General features: G+C 45.5%; 1 protein-coding gene across 2 annotated transcripts; it reads right to left on the reverse strand.

Moving 5' to 3' along the window:
- Positions 1-1,648: 1,648 nt before the first annotated feature.
- On the reverse strand, positions 1,649-25,082 carry LOC122565117 (vascular cell adhesion protein 1-like). Of its 2 annotated transcripts, XM_043720748.2 has the most exons (7): positions 24,856-25,082; positions 20,456-20,734; positions 18,127-18,444; positions 14,031-14,312; positions 11,001-11,276; positions 5,065-5,340; positions 1,649-2,472 (listed from the first exon to the last, which is right to left on the reverse strand). In XM_043720748.2, exons 1-7 carry the CDS (start codon positions 24,968-24,970, stop codon positions 2,276-2,278), a joined length of 1,743 nt encoding a protein of 580 aa, XP_043576683.2. In that variant the 5' UTR covers positions 24,971-25,082; the 3' UTR covers positions 1,649-2,275. The 2 variants fall into 2 exon arrangements, with proteins under 2 accessions (XP_043576683.2, XP_043576684.2); XM_043720749.2 differs by lacking the exon at positions 11,001-11,276.
- Between the last annotated feature and the right edge of the window lie 215 nt (positions 25,083-25,297).

Below are 25,297 nucleotides of genomic sequence, written 5' to 3' on the forward strand. Positions count from 1 at the left end.
GTTAAGCTACCTAGCCTGCACATCCCTGGACACTATGAGATAATTTTCCATGGCCAATATACCTAACCTGCACGTCTTTGGTCTGTGGAAGGAAACTAGAGCACCTGGAGGACACCCACAGACATGTGTAAACTCCACACAGACAGTCGCCCGAGGTTGGAATCGAACCCAGGTCCCTGATGCTAACCACTGCCTCATTCCAGGAATCAGTCAGGTAAACCTTCACTGCACTCTGTCTACAGCCAGACCATTAGCTGGAGGGGTGGGGTGGGGAAGCTTTCAAACAGGAAATCCCATTATTTGTCTCCCAACGTCTGCTGGGACCAGCCCATTGCAGTGGCCCCTTCACAGCTCAGTCTGTGGGTGTGTCAGGACTGACTTCCAGAGTGAGACACCAGATGGAAACTCTCAAACCTTCAGACCTGAGACTGAGTAACGACCTGCAGGTAGGACACACCCACAACCTACCCCCTCTGTCCCAGGGTCTGCGGTTCCATCGATGATGAAGCTCTGACGTAGAGTCACACAGACTCAAACGTCAGCTGACCCACTATGATTTCCAGCAATTTTTGTTTACACTGTGACTATTTGGTTAAGTGCTTCCCAATCCTTTTCTGCCGTACCCACATTTTGAGGTTTGAAAATTTGCCACAAGCCAAGTGAGAGCTGACAGAGCTAGTAAACACACAGCTGTTGTTACTCGGTCAGAGTGCCACCATAATCGCTGCTGCCTCTGAGCTCACAAACCCCCAGATTTTAGCTCCTGACCCCATGTGAGGTTCTGACCTCCACATGGCCCAGAGTCCATCTTTACTCCAGTGAAATATCTGGAATCTTGCTGTGCACAAAACTATGTTTCTCACACTATGACTCTCACTGCAATTTTAAAAAGTATTCCACTGGTCGTAAAGCCTTTTGAGACATCCTGAGGTAGTGAACGGGGTACTACAGAAATGTAAGTGTTTTTGCTTTTGGATGTAGGTTTGCTCACTGAGCTGAAAGGTTCATTTCCAGACGTTTCGTCACCCTACTAGGTGACATCTTCAGTGGGCCTCAGGCAAAGCATTGCTGAAAATTCCTGCTTTATATTTATATGTTTGGGTTTCTTTGGGTTAGTGATGTTATTTCTTGTGGTGAAGTCACTTCCTGTTCATTTTCTCCAGGGGGGTGGTAGATGGGGTCTAACTTGATGTGTTTGTTGATAGAGTTCCGGTTGGAAGGCCATGCTTCTAGGAATTCTCATGCATGTCTTTGTGGAACAGAAAGTGACTTCACCACAGGAAATAACATCACCACAGGAAATGACATCCCCAACCCAAGAAACCCAAACATATAAATAGAAAGCAGGAATTTTCAGCAGTGCTTTGCCTGAGGCCCACTGAAGATGTCACCTAGTAGGGTGACGAAACGTCTGGAAAGAACCTTCCTGCTCAGCGAGCAAACCTGCATCCAAAACCTCAACCTGAGCTACAAATCTTCTCAAAACTCACTAAGTGTTTTTGCTGTTATTAGGGCCAAGAGATGGATGCCTGGACAGGATTCATTTTCTTACAGAGTCGACAACAACAAATTTAATAACACTGTCTTTTTTTAAAAATGGTTCTACATTGAGATTTTGAAACTATAAAAATTATTTCAACAACCACACTTTGCATTTATATAGCGCCTTTAATGCAGCAAACCATCCCAAGATGTTTCACGGGGAGCATTATACAACACATTGAGCCACGTCAGGTGATATTAGGACAGGTGACCAGGAGCTCAGTCAATGACTGAGGTATTCTGGAGCATCTTAAAGGAAAAGAGAGAGATAGAGAGGGAGACGGAGAGGGAGAGAGGTGAAAGGTTAAGGGATGGAATTCCAGACCTAATAGTTTAACAGCTCAATGCACAGCACCAGGATTGCAGCAATTAAAACCAGGAATATGCATGAGGCCAGGATAGGGAAGGGGTTTGGGGGTTAGAATCTCAGAGGGTAATAAAACAGAAAATAGTTTCAGAAAAGGGATAGGCCATGCAACAATTGAAAAACAAAGATGCAGGTTTTTAACATTAACATCACGATGGACTGGGAGCCAGCGTACATCACTGAAATAGCGCCGCTGCAGAAGTTAGAACCTTTACAACACACTTGTCCTTTCGAATGTTTCAGCGTGGTATTTCAATGGCTCAATGATAATTTTTCAGCATATTGTGATTGAAGTGAATTATTTTCACCAAAGTTGTCTAACCCATGGCCACCACCCTGAACACCAGGGGCCACAGTGCAAACACTTCAGCAAGGAGTTGACTGTGTGGGGGCACTGGGTGGGACTTTTGAAGACCTGTCCTCTGACATTGAAGGTTTCCCTTGTGTGAGGTCTTTGAAGAGCCGTTTGCGAATTAAATAAATCAGAACTCCAATCCCCAGCAAGCTCACCAGAGGGACACAAAGACCGAGAATGACATCTTCCAGGTCAGGCTTCACTGGAACTACAAAACAGAAAGAATTAATTTACCAAATGCCAAAGTGTAACTGGAGAAACTCTTCACATCTCACTCACCAAAGGAGTTCTGGTGAGTGGCCATTCACCTGAACCATTAACTGTATTTCCCTGTCTACAGGTACTGTCTGACTGCGAAGCTTTTCCAATCTTTATTTCAAATTTCCACTGTATTTCTGAATCTGAAGTGCATTTTAACAATCAATCTGTTACCTCCAGCGATTACATGAGCAAACCACACTTTTTGAAGGATTGTGTTGACTGCAAAACAATTTGGGGTGGCCTAAGGTTGTAATGGGTGCTATCAAAATGCAAGTTCTCTCCTTCCACTTTTTACTTTTTCTCTTATGTGGTCAGCTCTTGAGGGAACTTTCCTGATCTCTCTCTCTCTCTCTGTTCTTTCTTCTCTCTGTAACCCCTACTGACATTGAGATCCAGTGTATTCATAGAATCCCTACAGGGCAGAAAGAGGGCATTTGGCCCATCAAGTCCACACTGACCCTTTGAATGGCAGCCCACTCAGACCTAACCCCTTATTTTACATTTCCCACAGCTAATCCACCTGACCTGCACATCTTTAGACTGCGGGAGGAAACCCACGCAGACATGGGGAGAATGTGCAAACTCCACAATGAGGCTGGAATTGAACCCGGGTCCCTGGCACTGTCAGGCCGTAGTGATAATCACTGAGCCACCGTGCAATATAATCGTTTACGTAAATGCATTGTTTCCCCAAGTGTTTAAAATTGTAAATGTTCTCCCACTCTCTGTCTGCCCCTTTGCCACAGGCTCACCAACAAACAAGAGTATCATATAACCCCTACAGTGTGGAAACAGGCCACTTGGCCCAAGTTCACACCAACCCATTCCCCTATTGCACTGCACTTCCCCTAAATGATGCACCTAATCTACACATCCCTGAACACTACGGGCAATTTAGCATGGCCAATTCACCTGACCTGCACATTTTTGGACTGTGGGAGGAAACTGGAGCACCCGGAGGAAACCCACGCAGACACGGGGAGAATGTCCAAACTCCACACAGACAGTCGCCTGAGGCGGGAATCCAAACTGAGAGATGGTGCTGTGAGGCAGCAGTGCTAACCACTGAGCCACCGTGCCACCTCTCAGCCCTTTGATCCTGCTCGCCCATTCAATAAGATCATGGCTGATTGGATTTTAACCACAACACCACATTTCTGCATCTTCCCAATAAACTTGCATCTCTCCTTGGTGAGGAAGGGTTCTAAAATCCTGCCTGCATATCCATTTATCATTAACCACTTTGTTAACCTGAAAAGTCTCTGTGAAACAAGCTGACTTTATTACACAAGATCTCATCCACCCTCGGATTATTATTGGCTGTCTTGAAAGAGACAATTTGGAAACAATAAACAAAACCTGAGTCTGCAGCTTCACTTCACCCAGGCTCATGGATCAGCCATGGTCGTATTGATTCAGATTTAGCTTTTATTCTCATGTATACTCAAGCACAGGGGTACAGGTCTACAGGAATACAGGCGTACAGGGATACAGGAGAACAGGCATACAGGTGTACAGGAGCACAGGGATACAGGAGCACAGGCGCACAGGAGTAGAGGGATACAGGAGCACAGGGGTACAGGGATACAGGTGCACAGGGGTACAGGAGCACAGGCGCACAGGGATACACGCGTACAGGGATACAGGAGCACAGGGGTACAGGGATACAGGAGCACAGGGGTACAGGAGCACAGGGGTACAGGCGAACAGGGGTACAGGCGCACAGGGGTACAGGCGCACAGTGGTACAGGGATACAGGCGAAAAGGGATACAGGAGCACAGGCGCACAGGGCTACAGGAGCACGGGGGTACAGGAGCACAGGGATACAGGAGCACAGGCACACAGGGGTACAGGAGCACAGGGGTACAGTGAAAAGTGTATAATGTTGCCACACACTGTGCCTTCTTAGGTACAAGTAGTAAAAGAAACAAAGTTGAAAAAGTTAAATGGGGGTCCGTTCAGTTATAAGACCCTCTTGATGCCCCCAGTACAGGTCAGTATAGTCTGGTTCAAGGGAGAGATACCTTTGGTTTGTTTGGATAGAGTCAAACTCCAATGTTCATTTCCTTGATATGCTACTGCATAGAACCCAACTGTGCTTGTGACCATAAAGATTTGTTTATGAAGAAGGTATTTGTGAAAAAAACAAAAACAAAGTGAAAGAGGTTATGCATGACCTTTAGAGACTGCGTAGAAAAGTAAAGCGATAAGGGCTGAAAGGCCACACCTGCTCCTATTGTCTCTGTTTCTACATCTCACCAGAATAATATGCAAAAACAAATTGTACAAACACTCAAAAAGAGAAGGAACTTTTAAGGGTTCTGGGGAAGAGCAGAGGGAGTGGGACGAATGGTTTTGCTCTTTTGAAGGAGCCAGAACAGGCAAGATGGGCTGAACAGCTTCCTCGTGCACAGATTTGATTCTCTCCAGGCTCTTCCTGAGGACAGTGTGTGCCCCCGAGCTGTGTGCTGTCCTCTCTCTCTCTGGGCCCTGGAATGATGAAGCCTCTCTTTCTAACCTGGGAGTGAATGTACTCACATTCCACATTGAGGCGAGCCTCCAGCCTCACTGTCCCCAGTGGATTCTCCACCACACACTCGTAAAGCCCGTGGTCATCACGCCTCAGGGAATCGATTCTCAGCTCCGACTTTCCCCGGGACTCGGAGATGTTCCACCGCAGCTGCTCACCCCCGGCCTCTCTCCTCCCCCACGTGATGTTGGCTTCGGGGTTGGCATCTCCCTGGCAGGTTAACACCAGCGTCTCGCTCTCCCTGGCACTGCCCCCTCCCTCGATGGAGACATCCCGAGGTCCGTCTGAAAATCGGGGAACACACGTCAGCTCCTCCAAAAACTGCCGGCCCCGTATCCTCCCCTCACAGTAACTCTCTCTCACCCCCAGCCCCCCTGATGCACTCACTGACCCACACGGTCACCCAGTCCAGCATCCTCCTGTTCCAATCCTTCCATGGCCTCTCCCCTTATAGAGTCATCACATCATACACATTGACACAGATATTCAGGAAGGAATTAGACAGTTAACTGGAAAGAAAGATGGGGTGGGGTTATGGGAAGAAGGTGGGAGAATGGTGTTTACTTGGAGATCTGGCATTGACATGAATGGGCCAAGTGGCCTCATTCTACACCGAATCAATTGTTTGATTCCAATCTAATCCCACTTTCCTGTGCTTGGTGCTGATGGTTACAGGGCTTTGGGTGCAGATACAGCTATGCAGGCCCGGTGGCTCAGCAGTTAGCAGTGCTGCCTCACAGCCCCAGGGACCTAGGTTCGATCCCAGCCTCGGGCAACTGTCTGTGAGGAATTTGTACCCCCCCCCCCCCCCGGGTTTCCTCCCACAGTCCAAAAATGGGCATGATAGGGTGGATTGGCTGTAGGGTACAGGGATAGGGGAGGGGAGTGGGTTTGGAGGCTTAGTGTTGACTCAATGGGCTGACTGGCCCATTTCAGTCAAAACAATGACTGCAGATGCTGGAAACCAGATTCTGGATTAGTGGTGCTGGAAGAGTACAGCAGTTCAGGCAGCATCCGAGGAGCAGGAAAATCGACGTTTCGGGCAAACGTCCACTGGCCCATTTCCATACTGGAGGGATTCTGTGATTTGTTTAAGTACTGATGAGGGATTTCTACATTGAGCAACCTTTCAGCCAGTGAGTTCCCCAGAAATCAGCGCCTTCATAATGTGTGTGAAGTAGGCCATTCAGCCCATCCAGTCTTCTCCACCATTCAATGAGATCATTCCTGATCTGATAATCCTCAACTCCGCATTCCTGCCTTTTATCTATAACCCTCAATTCCCCCCTTACTGATTAAAAATCTGTTTATCTCAGCCTTGAATATACTTAATGACACAACCTCAACTGCCTTCTCTGGTAAAGAATTGCACAGATTCACTCCCCTCAGAGAATAACAATCCTCCCCATTTCTTTCGTAATTGGGTGACCCCTTACATTTCACCACCTCCACCAGGTAGATTATAATTTCATATACCCCAGATAAATCTCCTGCTCCAAAGAGACCAACCTCAGCCTTTCCATGACTGATATACTTGAAGGAATTAGTTGAATTGAGAGGAAGGAGTGATTAGCTGTTTGAGCAGGTTGGAGAATGGAGAAATCACCAGGCCCAGATGAGATGGGAGGAGATTGCAGGGGGCCCTACATTAATTGTCCATTTCACTCTGGCCACAAGAGGTGAGGGACACAGCAGTCAGGGACATTCAGCCTCGGATCTTCAGGTGACCATCCTCCAAGGCAGACTTTAAGATATACAACAACGCAGAGTGGCCGAGCAGAGGCTGATAGCCAAGTTTGGTACCCATGGGGATGGCCTCAACCGGGGACTTGGGTTCATGTCACAGTAAAGGTGACCCCACTACACTATACACTCTCTCTCTCTCTCACACACACACACTTACATACTCTCACTCATACACACACAGCCCACACTCTCACCCTCACACACACTCTCTCACAGGCGTATACTCCATCTCTCTCACACACACACTACCAAGCACGCACACGTGCAAACATACACTCTCTCACGTGCAGTCATACTCACATGCACGCACTCTCTCTTTCTCTCTCTCTTATGCACACACACACACCTATAAGTCTATGAGGTGAATTTGCATTTGCAGAATTGTATTTGGAGATACATTCTATTTTGCTCAAAAAGCACACAAACTACAGGCAGTCAATCCATGTGACATTTTATAATCTCCTACTTTGGAAACAGAACCAGTCTGACTCAAGATTAATATACAGACAGACTCTAACCTCACACCTTTAATACATTGTTTGAGCTGAGTAGGCACCTTTTTGTTTATAAAACCTTAAGTTATCTCAAGAATGTGACTTAAAAGAAGTTCTGGGATTTACATATTAATGAACCGAAACCTGCAACCCATTCTAAAAGATGAAAAACTTAACAGCAATCTCGGTTTGTTTAATAAATCGTTACAGTTGCATGACACTGCAATCTTTTGCTATAAATTTTGTGTCTTATGATTCTGTTCCAGAGCTATCTGATGAAGGAGTGGCATTCCAAAAGCTAGTGCTTCCAAATAAATCTGTTGGACTACAACCTGGTGTTGTGTGATTTTTAACTTTGTCCATCCCAGTCCGACACCAACGGCACCTCCCCATCACAGGAGGTGTGCCAGAAGACTGGAGGACAGCTAATGTAAGAACATTATTCAAAACAGGTGGTAGGAACAAACCAGGAAACTACAGGCCAGTAAGTCTGAGGGACAGAATTAACCTTCACTTGGAGACGGGCAAGGTTTAATCTTGATTTGGAGATGCCAGTGTTGGACTGGGGTGGACAAAGTTAAAAATCAAACAACACCAGGTTATAGTCCAACAGGTTTATTTGGAAACACCATCTTTCAGAGCGCTGCTCCTTCATCAGGTGATTGTGGAGCATTAGATCATAGGACACAGAATTTATAGCAAACGTTTACAGTGCGACGTAACTGAAATTATATATTGAAAAACACCTGGATTTTTTGTTAAGTCTCTCATCTTTTAGAATGGGCATGTTGGTTTTAGTTCTTTCATACAAAAATCCCAGAACTTTCTTAAAGTTACATTCTGAAGTGAACTTTAACAATAGGTGAGACACTAACTGGATAGCTCTTTCAAAGAGCCAGAATGGGTATTATGGGCTGAATGGCCTCCTTCCTGAAGACCACATGGAATAGGAACAGGAGGAGGCCATTCAGCCCCTTGGGCTCGTTCTACCATTCAATAGGATCATGGCTGATCTGACGTTCCTCACACCCACTTTCCTGCCTTTTCCCCGTAACCCTCTATCCCTGACTGATCAAGAATCGATCTCAGCCTTACACAAGGACTCTGCCCCCACAGCTCTCTGGGCAAGGGGTTCCAAAGACTCACGAGAGAAGAAATTCCTCCTCGCAGTAGGGATTCCATGATTCTATGAAATCCTCAGCACATCCTCACTTACTCTAGATCCACTCCTCCCCCACTCCAGGACATCCACTCCATGCCCTGATGCTGTTGTCTGAGCTTCCGGAAGCTTCTGCTCGTTCAGCCATTAGCATCTAGTGAAGAACAGCCCCATCTACTGTTCGAAACAAGAAATGCTGGGATTGCTCTGCAAGTTCATCAGTGAAGAAGGTAAAGGAGACATTCATGATCCTGGGTTAAAACTGAGTAAATAATGAGGAAACCCTCCAGAGCCATGAGGGTTGATATCCAAGGGACACCATTCCAGGGGGATCAGGAAAGGAACCAGAATGGGAGATGGGGAGACTGCTTTTATGCAGCGAATTGTTGCAGTCGGGAACAGACTGCCTAAAAGGTGGCTGGCAGCAGATTCAATCATAATTTTCAAAAGGAATTTTGAGGCAAGAGTTTCATGAGGCAGTGCCGTGGCTCAGTGGTTAGCATCTGTTCCCTCACACCACCAGGGATCTGGGTTCAATTCCACCCTCGGGCAACTCTCTGTATGGAGTTTGCACATTCTCCCCGAGTCTGTGTAGGTTTCCTCTGAGTTCTCTGATTTCATCCCACAGTCCAGGGTTAGGGTGGATTGGCCGTGCTAAATTACCCATAATGTCCAGGGATGTGTAGGTTAGGGTGGATTGGCCATGCTAAATTACCTGTAATGTTGAGGGATGTGTAGGTTAGGTGGATCAGCTATGTTAATTGGATAGGTGAATGGGTCTGGGTGGGTTACTCTTTTTGGAGGGTCAGTTTGGACTTGTTGGGCTAAATGGCATGTTTTCATACTGTAGGGAATCTAATCTAATCTCTAAATGCAGGGTTACAGGGATAGGGTAGGGTGCTGAATCTGGTGGGATGCTCTTAGGAGAGTTGGTGTGGATTTAGAGTCATAGAGATGTACAGCGCAGAAACTGACCCTTCGGTCCAACTCATCCGTGATGACCAGATATCCTAAATTAATCTAGACACATTTTCCACACTTGGCCCATATCCCTCTAAATCTTTCCTATTCATATACCCTTCCAGATGCGTTTTAAATGCTACAATTGTACCAGCCTCCACCACTTCCTCTGGCAGCTCATTCCATACACATACCACCCTCTGTGTGAAAAAGTTGCCGCTTAGGTCTCTTTTATATCTTTCCCCTCTCACCCTAAACCTATGCCCTCTAGTTCTGGACTCCCCGACCCCAGGGAAAAAACCTTGTGTATCTATCCTATCCATGCCCCTCATGATTTTAAAAACCCCTGTAAGGTCACCCCTCAGCCTCCAATGCTCCAGGGAAAACAGCCCCAGCCTGTTCAGCCTCTCCCTATAGCTCAAACCCTCCAACCCTGGCAACATCCTTGTAAATCTTTTCTGAACCATTTCAAGCTTTACAACATCTTTCCGATAGGAAGGAGACCAGAATTGCACACAATATTCCAACAGTGGTCTAACCAATGTCCTGTACAGCCACAACATGACCTCCCAACTCCTGTACTCAATACTCTGACCAATAAAGGAAAGCATACCAAACACCTTCTTCACTATCCTATCTACCTGTGACTCCACTTTCAAGGAACTATGCACCTGCACTCTTGTTCAGCAATACTCCCCAGAACCTTGCCATTAAGTGTATAAGTCCTGCCCTGATTTGCCTTTCCAAAATGCAACACCTCACCTTGATATAAATTAAACTCCATCTGCCACTCCTTGGCCATTGACTGGTTGGGCCGAATGGTCTGTTTCCAGCATAGGGATTCTATGAGCTGAAAGTGAGACACTAACTAGCGAGCTCTTTCAAAGAGTCAGACCAGACACTATGGGTCTCCTTCTGTCAGACCATAAGGAATAGAAACAGGAGGAGGCCATTTGGCCCCTCGAGCCTGCTCCCCTATTTAAAAGCATCCCGGTGATCTGACATTCCTCACGTCTACTTTCCTGCTCTTTCCCTGTAACCCTGGATTCTCCAACTCATTAAGAATCTATCTTAAATCTACACAAGGACTCTGCCCCCATAGCTCTCCATGGCAAGGAGTTCCAAAGACTCACAAACCTCAGAGAAGAAATTCCTCCTTATCTCAGTCTGAAATCAGTCTGAGCCTGTGCCCTATGAACCTAGATTCTCCCATGAGGGGAACATCCTCTCAGCATTGACCCTGTCAATCCCCTTAAGAATCTGATAGATTTCAATGAGATCACCTCTCATTTATCTAAACTCCAGTGAGGCGAGTCCCAACCTGTTTAGCCTTTGCTCATAATGCAATCCCTCCATCCCAGGGATCATCCCAGTGAATTTTCTCTGAACTGCCTCCAATGAAATAAACTCTTTTCTTAAATAAGGGACCAAATTGCTGACAGTACACCAGATTGTGCGCTGATTTGATTCTCTCCAGGCTCTTCCTGAGGACAGTGTGTGCCCCCGAGCTGTGTGCTGTCCTCTCTCTCTCTGGGCCCTGGAATGATGAAGCCTCTCTTTCTAACCTGGGAGTGAATGTACTCACATTCCACATTGAGGCGAGCCTCCAGCCTCACTGTCCCCAGTGGATTCTCCACCACACACTCGTAAAGCCCGTGGTCATCACGCCTCAGGGAATCGATTCTCAGCTCCGACTTTCCCCGGGACTCGGAGATGTTCCACCGCAGCTGCTCACCCCCGGCCTCTCTCCTCCCCCACGTGATGTTGGCTTCGGGGTTGGCATCTCCCTGGCAGGTTAACACCAGCGTCTCGCTCTCCCTGGCACTGCCCCCTCCCTCGATGGAGACATCCCGAGGTCCATCTGAAAATCGGGGAACACACATCAGCTCCTCCAAAAACTGCCGGCCCCGTATCCTCCCCTCACAGTAACTCCCTCTCGCCCCCAGCCCCCCCGGTGCACTCACTGACCCACACGGTCACCCAGTCCAACATCCTCCTGTTCCAATCCTTCCATGGCCTCTTCCCTTATAGAGTCATCACATCATACACATTGACACAGATATTCAGGAAGGAATTAGACAGTTAACTGGAAAGAAAGATGGGGTGGGATTATGGGAAGAAGGTGGGAGAATGGTGTTCACTTGGAGATCTGGCATTGACATAATGGGCTGAATGGCCTCATTCTATGCTGTATTGATCCTTTGGTTCTGATCCAATCCCACTTTCTGGCCCTGTATACTCACCTCACAGTAACTCTGTCTCACCCTTAGGCCCTGGTGGACTCACTGACCCACACTGTCTCCCGATTCTGCTTCTCGTTTAATAACCAACTGGGAACATGAATCTTCAGTCACTGTATGGACTTGGAGCTGCCAACTCTCCAGGATTTGAAGATTAATCTTTAAAAGACTGGAAGAGACTGTCTTTTTGTTGAAGAAACTTAGAATTTACATTTATGCCCGAAACGTCAATTCTCCTGCTCCTTGGATGCTGTGCTTTTCCAGCAACACATTTTTCAGCTCTGATCTCCAGCATCTGCAGTCCTCACTTTCTCCTAGAATTTACATTTGTATAGCACCTTGCATGCTGATGGGAGTTCCCCAAGCACTTCACAAACAATTAAGTACTTTCGATGTGTAGTCGCTGTTTCAATGTAGGAAAATAGTTTTAAAACTATCTTGGATGGGTTAGTGGGAAGCGCTATCTGACTGGGTGTGGAATTGTGTTCAATAATGACCCAGGTGGGTGAGTGGTGAAAATAGCCCCCTTTCTGGCACAGTGTGAGGCAGCAATGGAATCCAAAGTACAGTTTCACAGTGGCCTCTTTTATATATAGTTTTTACATACATTAAGATTTATCACCATGGTGTCACCTATTGTACACAAGTTTACATGACATCTGTCCTGGGGAAGCAGGAGATAGTTTAAACACTTTCTAAATACTGGTTGTTACGCCTGATGGGTTTGGAATGTCTACCCAGTCTGAGCTTGCGTAATTAAGAAGCGTTCGTCCTTTTGTCTTTAAAGTTAGTAATATTTATAAAAATTCTAGACCTATATGATGTAAATAAGTGAGAAATTGTACATGTACCAAATAAAAGTATAGAGGGTTTTAAACTGATCTCCCACAGCTGGGTCACGAGACCTTATTGACTATTGCTGGTTTTGACAGTTCTTACAAATTCCTGCATGCAGTTTCACGGAAGCTCTGTTTTGATTGTAAACTTTTTAAAGGGGGTAGTGGCCCTATTTAATATGTATTTAAAGGTACATACTAGTGGAGGAAAATGTTTGATGTTCTGCAACCTAATCAGATCTCGAGAGAAGGTTAATCTTTCCATAGTTTTGAGTGAGTTATGGAGACACGATGATGGGGTCAGCATTGTTCTGAGTAGGTGACAGTATTAACACTTACTCAGAGGTGGCCTTTGATTCAAAGACAGGTCTAAACACTGCCTGCAGCATGGGGCTGATAGAATTGAAAGGTGTAAAGAAACAGCAATAAGTTGGCAGGGATGTTTCATTTAGTTTATCCTGTAAGAGTAAAACGTACTACAAAAATATGGTTTTATGAATGAGTGAATGGAAATGCGGTATACTAAACATGGAGTGCTTGTGAGTAAGTTGATAAAAAGAATCCTAACATAATATTTCACACTGGGTGAGGCAGTTGGTTTTGGGAGATCTGACCATGATATCTGAAGCCGAGTTGGCAACTTGAGGGAAGTGCTTGAAAGCAGTCAGTAAACAGGCCTAGCTGCAAATGGAAATCTCTTATCCCCGGAATCTTAGATTAGATTACTTACAGTGTGGAAACAGGCCCTTCGGCCCAACAAGTCCACACTGACCCGCCGAAGCGCAACCCACCCAGACCCATTCCCCTAACACTATGGGCAATTTAGCATGGCCAATTCACCTGACCTGCACATCTTTGGACACCCACACAGACACAGGGAGAATGTGCAAACTCCACCCAATCAGTCACCCGAGGCGGGAATTGAACCCGGGTCTCTGGCGCTGTGAAGCAGCAGTGCTAACCACTGTGCCACCGTGCCGCCCATCTGCCAGGGAAATATCTCCACTGTGTGACAGGTCATGTTTGTCTCATTCCAATTCCCTTCTCCTATCCCCCAGTGTTCTCTCCTTTTCAGGAAAATCCTTGTTTCCCAGTGAAAGGTAATGACTAATACCATATGTGCAATGTAACGCCCTTTCAAAGAGTGCTATAGGGACCAATATTGAATTGGGGGAGGGTGGGATTGGCTGGAGGGCTGGTACACAATACCCCAGATTGACACCAACAGCGTGGGTTCAGTTCCCACTCCAGCTGAGTTTACCATGAAGGTTCCTACCTCTCCCTCGCCTGAGGTGAGGTGACCAATGGGTTAAACCCCCAACCATTACATCTCTCTCTTTCTAATGATTAGGATCATTACCTTAGAAATGGTTTGCAACAGAAACGTACAAAACTAATTGGAGGAAATAGTTGAAGGTGATCACCTTCGCAGGAGTGATAGGAAAGAACATGGCAAAGGGACTAATTGAGCAGCTCCAGCATAGACATGATGGGCCAAATGGCCCGCACAGTGTTTTATGGAAGGTTAGAAGCACTCACACCAAACTTCTACTGAGCTCTGACGTTGGGTGTGGCTTTCACCATCACTGATTTCACAGATATAAACTCCTCTGTCTCCAGCCTCCAGCTTTTCCGTGTAGAGTGTTGAATATCTGGTTCCCTGGCTGATGTTCCAGTGGGAAGGGGCCATGCTCCCTGAGTCCGCTTTCCTCCAGGTGATTGTAAGGACATTGCTACTTCCCGCACCACAGGACAGAGACAGAGGTCTCCCAGCATGTTCCACCGTCTGGACTGGCTCAATCCAGACATCGTAAAGTCCAGCTGTATTTAACACAGAGACAATTTCAACAGAGAGATGCAGTTTTAAAATAATTAAAGAGAAATAAGAAGAGCTTACAGAGTAGCTCAATGTGAAGAGATATGTAGTAGCAGGCCGTGGAAAAGGGAGGGAGTCTCATAAACTGCACCTTCAATGTCCTCACTCTATCAGGGATCCTTCAGCAATCTGGCCCCTTTTAAAGAGGGAGTCTCACTCTGAGGGATACTTTGTAAAGAACAATTTTCACAACAGGGATTCCCGATTAATAGAATTGTCTCATTATAAAGGGACCCCTTTTAAAGAGGGTCTCAGTTTCAATGTTTCAGCAACAAACATTTCCCACATTTCCAAAGACATGAACACATCATGTATTCCTCTGTATTCTCCTCTGGACTATCCTTCCTTTAGCAAATCCTTTACTGAATCATCTTAAAAACCTGGACCTATGATTAAATTTTCAAATGGCATGAAGCAGACCACTCAGCCCATTGTTCCTGGACTGAGGTCTAGACAATCCACCTCCCATTTCATCACCTCCACCACCAGAGGGATTCCTGGGATGGCTAAAGATCAGTTAGGATGGTAGGCAGTGGAGTTTACAAGAATGAAGGTTTTGGGGCAAAATGTTTCATAGAACCTGGAACATGGAACATAGAACAGTACAGAATAGAATAGACCCTTCAGCCCACGATGTTGTGCCGACCACTGATCCTCATGTATGCACCCTCAAATTTCTGTGACCATATGCACGTCCAGCAGTCTCTTAAATGTCCCCAATGACCCTGCCTCCACAACTGCTGCTGGCAACGCATTCCATGCTCTCACAACTCTCTGTGTAAAGAACTCGCCTCTGAGATCCCCTCTATACTTTCCTACAATCAGCTTAAAACTATGACCCCTCGTGTTAGCCATTTCTGCCCTGGGAAATAGTCTCTGGCTATCGACTCTATCTATGCCTCTCATTATCTTGTATACCTCAATTAGGTCCTCTCTCCTCCTCCTCCTTTTCTCTAATGAAAGATGTCAGAGTTCAGTCAACCTCTCTTCATAAGATAAGCCCTCCAGTCCAGGCAGCATCCTGGTAAACCTCCTCTGAACCCTCTCCAAAGCATCCACATCTTTCCTATAATAGGGCGACCAGAACTGGATGCAGTATTCCAAGTGCGGTCTAACCAAAGTTTTATAGAGCTGCAACCAGACCTCATGACTCTTAAACTCAATCCCCCTGTTAATGAAAACCAAAACACCATATGCTTTCTTAACAACCCTGTCCACTTGGGTGGCCATTTTAAGGGATCTATGTACCTGCACACCAAGATCCCTCTGTTCCTCCACACTGCCAAGAATCCTATCCTTAATCCTGTACTCAGCTTTCAAATTCGACGTTCCAAAACGCAACACCTCGCATTTATCCAGGTTGAACTCCATCTACCACCTCTCAGCCCATCTCTGCATCCTGTCAATGTCCCACTGCAGCCTACAACAGCCCACTATACTGCTAATGACACCTCCAACCTTTGTGTCGTCTGCAAACCTGCTGACCCATCCTTCAATCCCTTCATCTAAGTCATTAATAAAAATTACAAACAGTAGAGGCCCAAGGACAGAGCCCTGTGGAACACCACTCATCACTGACTTCCAGGCAGAATATTTTCCTTCTACTACCACTCGCTGTCTTCTGTTGGCCAGCCAATTCTGTATCCAGACAGCTATGTTCCCCTGTATCCCATTCCTCCTGACCTTCTGAATGAGCCTACAATGGGGAACCTTATCAAATGCCTTGGTGAAGTCCATGTACACCACATCCACAGCTCAACCCTCATCAACGTTTCTAGTCACATCCTCAAAGAACTCGATAAGGTTTGTGAGGCATGACCTGCCCCTCACAAAGCCGTGTTGACTGCATTTAATCAAGCCATGCTCTTCCAGATGGTCATAAATCCTATCCCTCAGAATCCTTTCTAATACCTTGCAGACGACAGACGTGAGACTGACTGGTCTGTAATTGCTGGGGATTTCCCTATTTCCTTTCTTGAAGAGAGGAATTACATTTGCCTCTCTCCAGTCCTCAGGTACGACTCCAGTGGAGAGCGAGGATGCAAAGATCTTCGCAAGTGGTGAAGCAATTGCATTTCTTGCTTCCCAAAGCAGCCAAGGACAAATCTGGTCTGGGCCTGGCGACTTGTCAATCTTAATGTTTGACAAAATTTTCAGCACATCAGCTTCCTCTATCTCTATCCATTCCAGCATGCACAGCTGTCTTCAAAGGTTTTATTCACTACAAAGTTCGTTTCTTTCGTAAAGACCGAAGCAAAAAACTCATTTAGGGCTTCCCCTACCTCCTCAGACTCCACACACAAGTTCCCGATGCTGTCCCTGATCGGGCCTACTCTTTTTTTGACCATTCTCTTATTCCTCACGTAAGTGTAAAATGCCTTTGTGTTCTCCCTAATCCGTTCTGCCAAGCCTTTCTCGTGCCCCCTCCTGGCTCTCCTCAGACCATTTTTGAGCTCCTTCCTTCCTACCTGTAATCCTCTAGAGCTGAGCTTGACCCTAGCTCCCTCCACCTTATGTAAGCTACCTTCTTCCTTTTGACTAGAAGCTCCACCGCTCTCGTCATCCAAGGTTCCTTTATCTTACCCCTTCTTGCCTGTCTCAGAGGGACATATTTATTCATCACTCGCAACAACTGTTCCTTAAACAGTCTCCACATGTCTATAGTGCCTTTACCATGGAACAATTGCTCCCAATCCATGCTTCCTAACTCATGTCTAATCGCATCATAGTTTCCTCTTCCCCAATTAAATATCCTCCTATTTTGCCTAATCCTCTCCTTCTCCATAGCTATGCAGAATGTGAGGCAGTTGTGGTCACTATCACCAAAATGCTCTCCCACCACAAGATCTGATACTTGCCCCGGCTCGTTTCCGAGCACCAAGTCTAGAATGGCCTCTCCCCTTGTCGGCCTGTCAATGTACTGAGTTAGGAAACCCTCCTGAATACACCTTACAAAAACAGCTCCATTCAAATCTTCTGCTCGAAGGAGGTTTCAATCATTATTGGGAAAGTTAAAGTCACCCATTACAACAACCCTACTACATCCACACTTTTCCAAAATCTGCTGAGCTATGCTTTCTTCAATCTCCCTGCTGCTATTGGGGGGCCTGTAGTAAACCCCTAATGAGGTGACTGCTCCCTTGCCATTCCTAAAACTTGAAACTTAGAACATGCTCACAGGACTAACCAGTGTAAACACGGGAAGGATGTGCCCAGTGACTGGGGAGTCCAGAATCAGGGGGTCACAGTCTAAGGATATGGAATAGGCCGTTTAGGATGGAGATGAGGAGGAATTTCTTTACCCAGAGAGTGGGAAGTCTGGGGAATTGTCTGTCACAGAAAGGGGTTGAGGCCAACTCATTGAATACTTTCAAGAAGGAGTTCTATATTGCTCTTAAGGGATCAAAGGATATGGGGAGAAAGCAGGAACAGGGAACTGACTGAGATGATTAGCCATGATCATAGTGAATAGTGGAACAGGCTCGAGGGACTGGGTGGTTGACTCCTGTTCCAAGGCTCGAGGGACTGGGTGGTTGACTCCTGTTCCAAGGCTCGAGGGACTGGGTGGTTGACTCCTGTTCCAATGTTCTTTGCTCCTATTTCAACTTTTCAGGTTATCTTTCTAAGCTCTCTATATAACATTGTCAAATTAATTGTGAGATCAATTTCTTATTTCCCTGTTGGGCACATTACGAATAATTTATAGTCCTTTGCAATTTCAAAATGGCCCGAGTGAAGGGGCAGTTGGGACAGACTCACTGTTCAGGTGGATCTCCACTGAGCTGTTCTTGCTTTGGAATCCAGCTGTGGCTAGACCCAGGTGAATCTCACAGGTGAAGGTGAGGTCTCGGTCCTTGCTGGTTGTTGTGTAGTTTCGATGAGAGACCGTGTTACACAGGTGGTCATTCATTGTCACTGCTGGCTCCTCAGGGTCAGGGAGCAGCTCATGGCTCCGATACCAATAAACCTTGACCTTGTGGCAGGGGTAAAGATTTTGTCCAGAACATCTGAGGGTCACTGTTTGCCCAGCCACTGGATTAGGTGATGTCAGTTCTACGCTGGGATTATGTGGGAATGCTGTAAAAAAGACAGATGTATTAAAGTGTCAGTGCGTTAGATTTATCCACAAACCTGTCTCTTAATTAGAATTGCTGCCCACTCCACCCTCTCTCTTACTTTGTGTCTCTCTTCCTCAATACCACTTATCTGAAACAGAGTGAAATACTCCATGTTCATTTGTGGCAAATAACATTCGAGCCACACAAATGCCAGGCAATGGTCATCTCCAACAAGAGCCAAACTAACCATCAGCCCTTGTCATCCAATGGCATTACTATCACTGAATCCCCCACTATCAACATCCTGAGGGTTACCATTCACCAAAACCTCAACTGGACTCACCACATAAACACAGTGGCTACAGGAGCAGGTTAGACGCTAGGAATACTGCAGCAAGTAACTCCCCAAACTCTGACTCCACAAAGCCTGTCCACTATCTACAAAGCACAAGTCAGGAGTGGGATGGAATATTCTCCCCTTACCTGGATGGGGGCAGTTCCAACAACACTCAAGAAGCTTGGCACTATCCAGGGCAAAGCAGCCCACCTGACTGGCACCACATCTACAAACATCCACTCCCTCCATCACCGACACTCAGTAGCAGCAATGTGTATTATGTACAAGATGCTCTGCAGAAATTCACCAAAATTCCTCAGACAGCACCTTCCAAACCCACCATCACTTCCATCTAGAAGGTCAAGGCCAGCAGGTATATCACCTCCTGCAAGTTCCCCTCTGAACCACTCCCATCCTAACTTGGAAATATGTCACAGTTTCTTCAGTGTTGCTGAGTCAAAAGGATGGAATTCCCTCCTTAGGGGCACTGTGGGTCAACCTACAGCACATGGACTGCAGCCATTCAAGAAGGCAGCTCACCCCCACCCTCTCAAGGGGCAACTAGGGACAGGCAATAAATGCTGGGCGCAGCCAGCGATGCCCATGTCCCAGGAGTGAATTAAACCATTCTGTTTATCCTTTTTTGAATTGAATTAAATTTATTGTCACGTGTACCGAGGCTCAGTGAAAAGCTTTGGCCTGCGAGCAATACAGGCAGATCACAGAGTTAAGTAGCATAAATAGTAAATAATAGGTAAATAGCAGCAAAAACAAAAATGCAGGTACAGGTGAATGTTAAGAGTTTGTGAGTCTATTCAGTATCCTAACAACAGTTGGGTCGAGACTGTTTTCTATTTCTTTGTCTATTGCTGTGCGGTTTTGCCTTTTTTTCTCTCTCTCTGTCTCTGTTCCTGAGATCCATTGCAATGTTTGTTTCTCTCTGCCTCTCTTTTAGTTTTGGTCATGATAGGAAGCCATTGATTGGAACATTCATGCTGTTTCTCTCTCCACAGACACTGCCTGAGCTGCTGAGTGTTTTCTATTTTCATTTCAGATTTCCAGCATCTGCAGTGTTTTGCTTCTGCTTCTCTACCCTTCTCTGACCCTCACTTAGTTCCTATCTGTCTGTCTGTCTCTCTGCTCCATCCTGCTTGTTCCCTTGGTTAGGGGATATAACAGCTGGGGTAGGGGCGTAAAGTGGGGGGCACACAATGGATGGACCTGTAACAAGCTACGCCAATATACTTTCAGGAATCAATCTCCAGTTCAATATTTTAGGGCCTAAGCACCTCCTTCCATGTCCTTTACCCACCCCTCAGCCCCCAGGCCCTATCAACACAGGGACTCCTTTCAGTACAGCCAGCCCACCTTCACCCAGTAATGGTCCCAGGAACAGCTTTTCTTTCTCCCTGGCTCACCATTATCCATTCCTTCCGTCTGCCTATCGTTTTCTCTCTCTCTGAGCTCTATCTATCTGTTCACTTCCCCATACCCCTTCCCACTGTCTTCAGCTTAGATACCATCTTTTCCTACTTGGCATCAGTTCAGACTTGATATTTTAACTCTGCCTTCTCTCGTCAGATGCTGCTGGGCTTACTGAGTCCCTCCAGCAGTTTCTGCTTTTAAGACTAATTTCTGTCTTAGGGATTAACATGTTGGCAGTCTGCAATTTACCAAGCATTCTAGCACTTACAATAAACTGCTAAGTAAACATCTTTGGAGTAGAACTTTCCTCTGCACTTTGTGGTACATTTGTAGTCATTCTCATACGACTCCAGCACTTTGTCGATTCGGAGAACTGTCTTCAATGGGTAAGAGGTAATTTTCCCAGGAGCAGAGTCGATGGTCTTCTCCCAGTTGGGCTGGCTGTTTGGGCACTGAGTGTGACAGACCAATTCCACCGCCGCACCCACACTCACAACAGGAACTGTTGGGGAGATGTGTAAAACCTCTTCTCTTCCTGTTACAAGGACTGGAGAACAGACGAAGAATGAGTTGAGTCAACCAGCAAAACCACAGGGTTCCCATCACCACATAATGGCAGTAATCAGTGGGGCAGTACAGAGGACAGCACTGTCTGTCTGCATAGATTCTGCATAAGACCCAATTCTGAAGAAATCATACTTGACTTGAAATGTTAACTTTGCTTCTTAGAGTCATAGAGATGTACAGCATGGAAACAGACCCTTCGGTCCAACCTGTCCATGCCGACCAGATATCCCAACTCAATCTAGTCCCACCTGCCAGCACCCGGCCCATATCCCTCCAAACCCTTCCTATTCATAATCTCTCCACAGATGCTGCCAGACCTGCTGAGTTTCTCCAGTGCTTTCTGCTTTACTGATTTCAGATTTCCAGTATCTTTGGGTTTTGTTATAAAGCCTTTTCCCAACAAACTCGCTGCACCTATATGGGACAAAGCTGCCACATTCCCAACCTCAGCAGTGTATACCTGTCTGAAACAAATCATCACACACATGCTCACACACACACTCACATAAACAGGCTGAGATACAGGCTATTAGACTAGATGGGATTGAGGTTCATAAGGAATTCTGGAAAATGTGAAAATAGATAAGTCCCCTGGGCTGGATGGGATTTATCCTAGGATTCTCTGGTAAGCTATGGAGGAGATTGTAGAGCCTTTAGCTTTGATCTTTCTGTCATCATTGTCTACAGGAATAGTGTCAGAAGACTGGAGGAGAGCAAATGCTGTCCCCTTGGTCAAGGGGAATAGAGGCAACCCTGGTAATTATTGACCTGTGGGCCTTACTTCAGTTGTAGGTAAAGTTTTGGAAAGGATTATAAGGAATGGGATTTATAATAATCTAGAAAGGAATAAGTTGTTTAGAGATAGTCAACACGGTTTTGAGAAGGCTAGGTCGTGCCCCACAAACCTTATTGAGTTCTTTGAGAAGGTGACCAAACAGGTGGATGAGGGTAAAGCGGTTGATGTGGTGTATATAGATTTCAGTAAAACGTTTGATAAGGTTCCCCACGGTAGGCTATCGCAGAAAATGCGGAGGCATGGGATTGAGGGTGATTTAGTGGTTTGGATCAGAAATTGGCTAGCTGTAAGAAGACAGAGGGTGGTGGTTGATGGGAAGTGTTCATTCTGGTGTTCAGTTATCAGTGGTGTATTGCAAGGATTTGTTTTGGGGCCATTGCTGTTTGTCATTTCTATAAATGACCTGGATGAGGGTATAGTAGGATGGGTTAATAAATTTGCAGATGGCACTAAGGTTGGTAGAGTTGAGGATAGTGATGAAGGATGTTGCAGGTTACAGAAGGACGTAAATAAACTGCAGAGCTGGGCTGAGTGGTAGCAAATGGACTTTAGTGCAGAAAAGTGTGAGGTGATTCACTTTGGAAGGAGTAACAGGAATACAGAGTACTGGGCTAATGGTAAGACTCTTGATAGTGTAGATGAGCAGAGAGATCCCATGTACATAGATTCCTGCAAGCTGCCACCCAGTTGATAGGGTTGTTAAGATAGTGTATGGTGTGTTCGCTTTTATTGGTAGAGGGATTGAGTTTCGGAGCCATGAGGTCATGTTGCAGCTATACAAAATTCTGGTGAGGCAACATTTGGAATATTGTGTACAATTCTGGTGACCACATTATAGGAAGAATGTGGAAGCATTGGAAAGGGTTCAGAGGAGATTTACGAGATGTTGCTTGGTTTGGAGGGAAGGTCTTATGGGGAAAGGCTGAGGGACTTGAGGCTGTTTTCATTAGAGGGGTTGAGAGATTACTTAACGGAAACTACAAGATGATCACAGGATTAGATAGGATGGACAGTGAGAGCCTTTTTCATCAGATGGTGATGGCGAGCACAAGGGGACATAGCTTTAAGTTGAGGGATGATAGATATAGGACAGATGTCAGAGGTAGTTTCTTTACTCAGGGAGTAGTAAGGGTGTGGATTGCCCTGCCTGCAACAGTTGTAGACTCGCCAACTTTAAGGGCATTTAAATGGTCATTGGATAAACATGCGGATGCTAATGGAATAGTGTAGGATAGATGGGCTTCAGATTGTTGTGCCAACCTGTGAAACCATTGAGGGCTGAAGGGCCTGTACTGTGCTGTAATGTTCTATCTTCAAACACTCTTGCTCACACACACACTCAATAAAAACTCTCGCTCACAGACAAACCCTTACACACACCGCCTCACACGTACAAACCTTCACATAACACACACTCCTTTTCACACACACACTCTCATACACCCTCACATTGTCACACACTAACCCTTACAAGTACACTCACACACACACACTCTCTCACACAAACTCACTCACATACACACACTCTCTTACTCACTGACACAGACATACACAAATTCACACATGCACATCCCCCTCCACATAAACCAATACACTCACATGTACACACCTAGACACTCACATACAAATTCTGTCACACACTTACACATACAAACAGATGCATAATCATACACACTCTTTCTCTCGCATACACACACAGACACTGAGGGGAGGTGATACCTTACTGGTATTATTAGTCTACTACTAATCTAAAGACCCAGACAATGTTCTGAGGACCTGTGTTCAAATCCTATCATGGTGAAATCTGAATTTAATTAAAAAGAAAATTGGCACTAACAATCTAATGATGACCATGAAACAACTGCTGATTGTCAGGAAAAACTCATCTGCCTTACTCATAAGGAAATCCGCCGTCTTTATCGAGGCTAGTTTACAATGTGACCCCAGTTTCAGGGCAATGTGATTGACTCTTAACTTACTTCTGGTCAATAAATACTGGACTGGCTAGTGGCATCGTGTCCGTGAATGTACAACAAAAAAAAACATTCACCTTCTTGACTGTTGAATACAATAAAGTGTATTATAACTGGAACCGTCTTTACAGTCTTCGCTTGACCCCCTGTCCTTACAAATCACACCCCCAGCTCCCTCACTGATACAAAAACCCACCATCCTTGCTGTCCCTCCGCCCTTTCACTCCCTCCCTCACTCCACAGTAACCTGTTCAATTAGCCACTGCCCACCTCCATCTCAACATCCTCAAAAACAGCAAGACCTGCCTGCTAACATCCTTCGGATCCACTCATAGGGAATTCACCAACGAGCTCCGAGTGCCAAACCCTGTGTGTCCAGTGGCAGGATCAGAAGGACTGCGGTAAATCGACACACTATCTACCCCACTCAGCTAGAGCCTTCGCTCAAACCAAACTGCACATTGAACTAACCATCTTAAACTCAACAAATAAGGAAGCTATTGCTCAGCTCTGGGGATTTTCACTCACTAAACAAATTAATATATTGAGAAATAGGAAGGGTTTGTTTTTTGTACAATTAGCTTGCACTTTTTGTAAGAAAATTAAATCGACTGAACGAGGGAATTTTCAAAGACAGGGAGACACGGCCGTTATAGTCGCTGTTGCTTGGTAAAATATTCTCAAACTGGCCCCACTGCCCTATTCTCCTGACAAGATCCGTCATTGTTGCTCGGATATTTATCCAACTTCGCTTTAAAACAAAGAAGTCTTCACCTTTAACCGCGTCTGGGAAGCAAGGCATCCCAAAGCACAAAACAAAGACCTCTGTGCAAATTCCACTTTCTGTAAACTCTGACCCCAATCACTAAGGTCTCAATTAGTCATTCTCTTAACATTGGTTCCAGAGTCTTTGAAAATCTGATATTTTCCATTGAAACTTCACAATATATATATTAACTTGCATTTGATTTATCCTAGCTTAATACTGGAAATATTTCAAGTCTCCTTAATGCTGAATCTTCATCCCTGGACTTATTCTTGTCAATCTGTGGTGTAAACTCTCTTGCAGCTTCAATATCCCTTCCTTAACAAGATATCCAAGATGTGCCTAGATGCAAAGACAATGATCTGTCTTCATTGAGTTGTAAAACGTATTTTGCATGAACACATTTGAATATTTCTCAGCAAAACATAAAATGCACATTTTCTCAAATTCTGCACAACTAATTCCACAAAATCTCTATAACTCAAATGATGTTTAGAAATATGTATTCTGTTAATAAATATCTAGGTTGAAAATTTTGAATTGATAAAAGGATTAAAAGTACCTACCAGAATCGCGGATTAGTACAGAGAAAGTAAAAATTAGGAAAGAGATTCTTGTCCACATCTTATCCTGTTCATTTGGAATTCCAGTTATTTGAAGAAAGGAACACCCCATCTTCATTCACCCTCCAGCTCTGATATCTGGGTACGCCCAAACCTATTAGTCTGAAGCTTCTCTTTGAATTTCAGTTATTAACAGTATGTGTCCTGAGGAGCTCAGTGCTCCAATTCCTCTCCCTGTCTCAGAACTGTGAGCTATAACAATTTGTCGTCTTCTAATGTAAATGTTCTCTCTTTTCCTGTACAGCTGCCACTGCCAATTTATATCCTCTCTGCTCTGAGGGTCAGCCACCTTTAGTTTTTTTTTCCCCAGCTCTTTTCTGCTAGCCTTGGAAACCCCCAGCCTTCACCCTGAACTGACATTTCTGAGGAGATCAACAGAATTGTG

The sequence above is a fragment of the Chiloscyllium plagiosum genome, unplaced genomic scaffold, assembly GCF_037043375.1.
Source record: "Chiloscyllium plagiosum isolate Xiang-an unplaced genomic scaffold, Cpla_swu_hap1 HiC_scaffold_28, whole genome shotgun sequence".
Lineage (NCBI taxonomy): Eukaryota > Metazoa > Chordata > Chondrichthyes > Orectolobiformes > Hemiscylliidae > Chiloscyllium > Chiloscyllium plagiosum.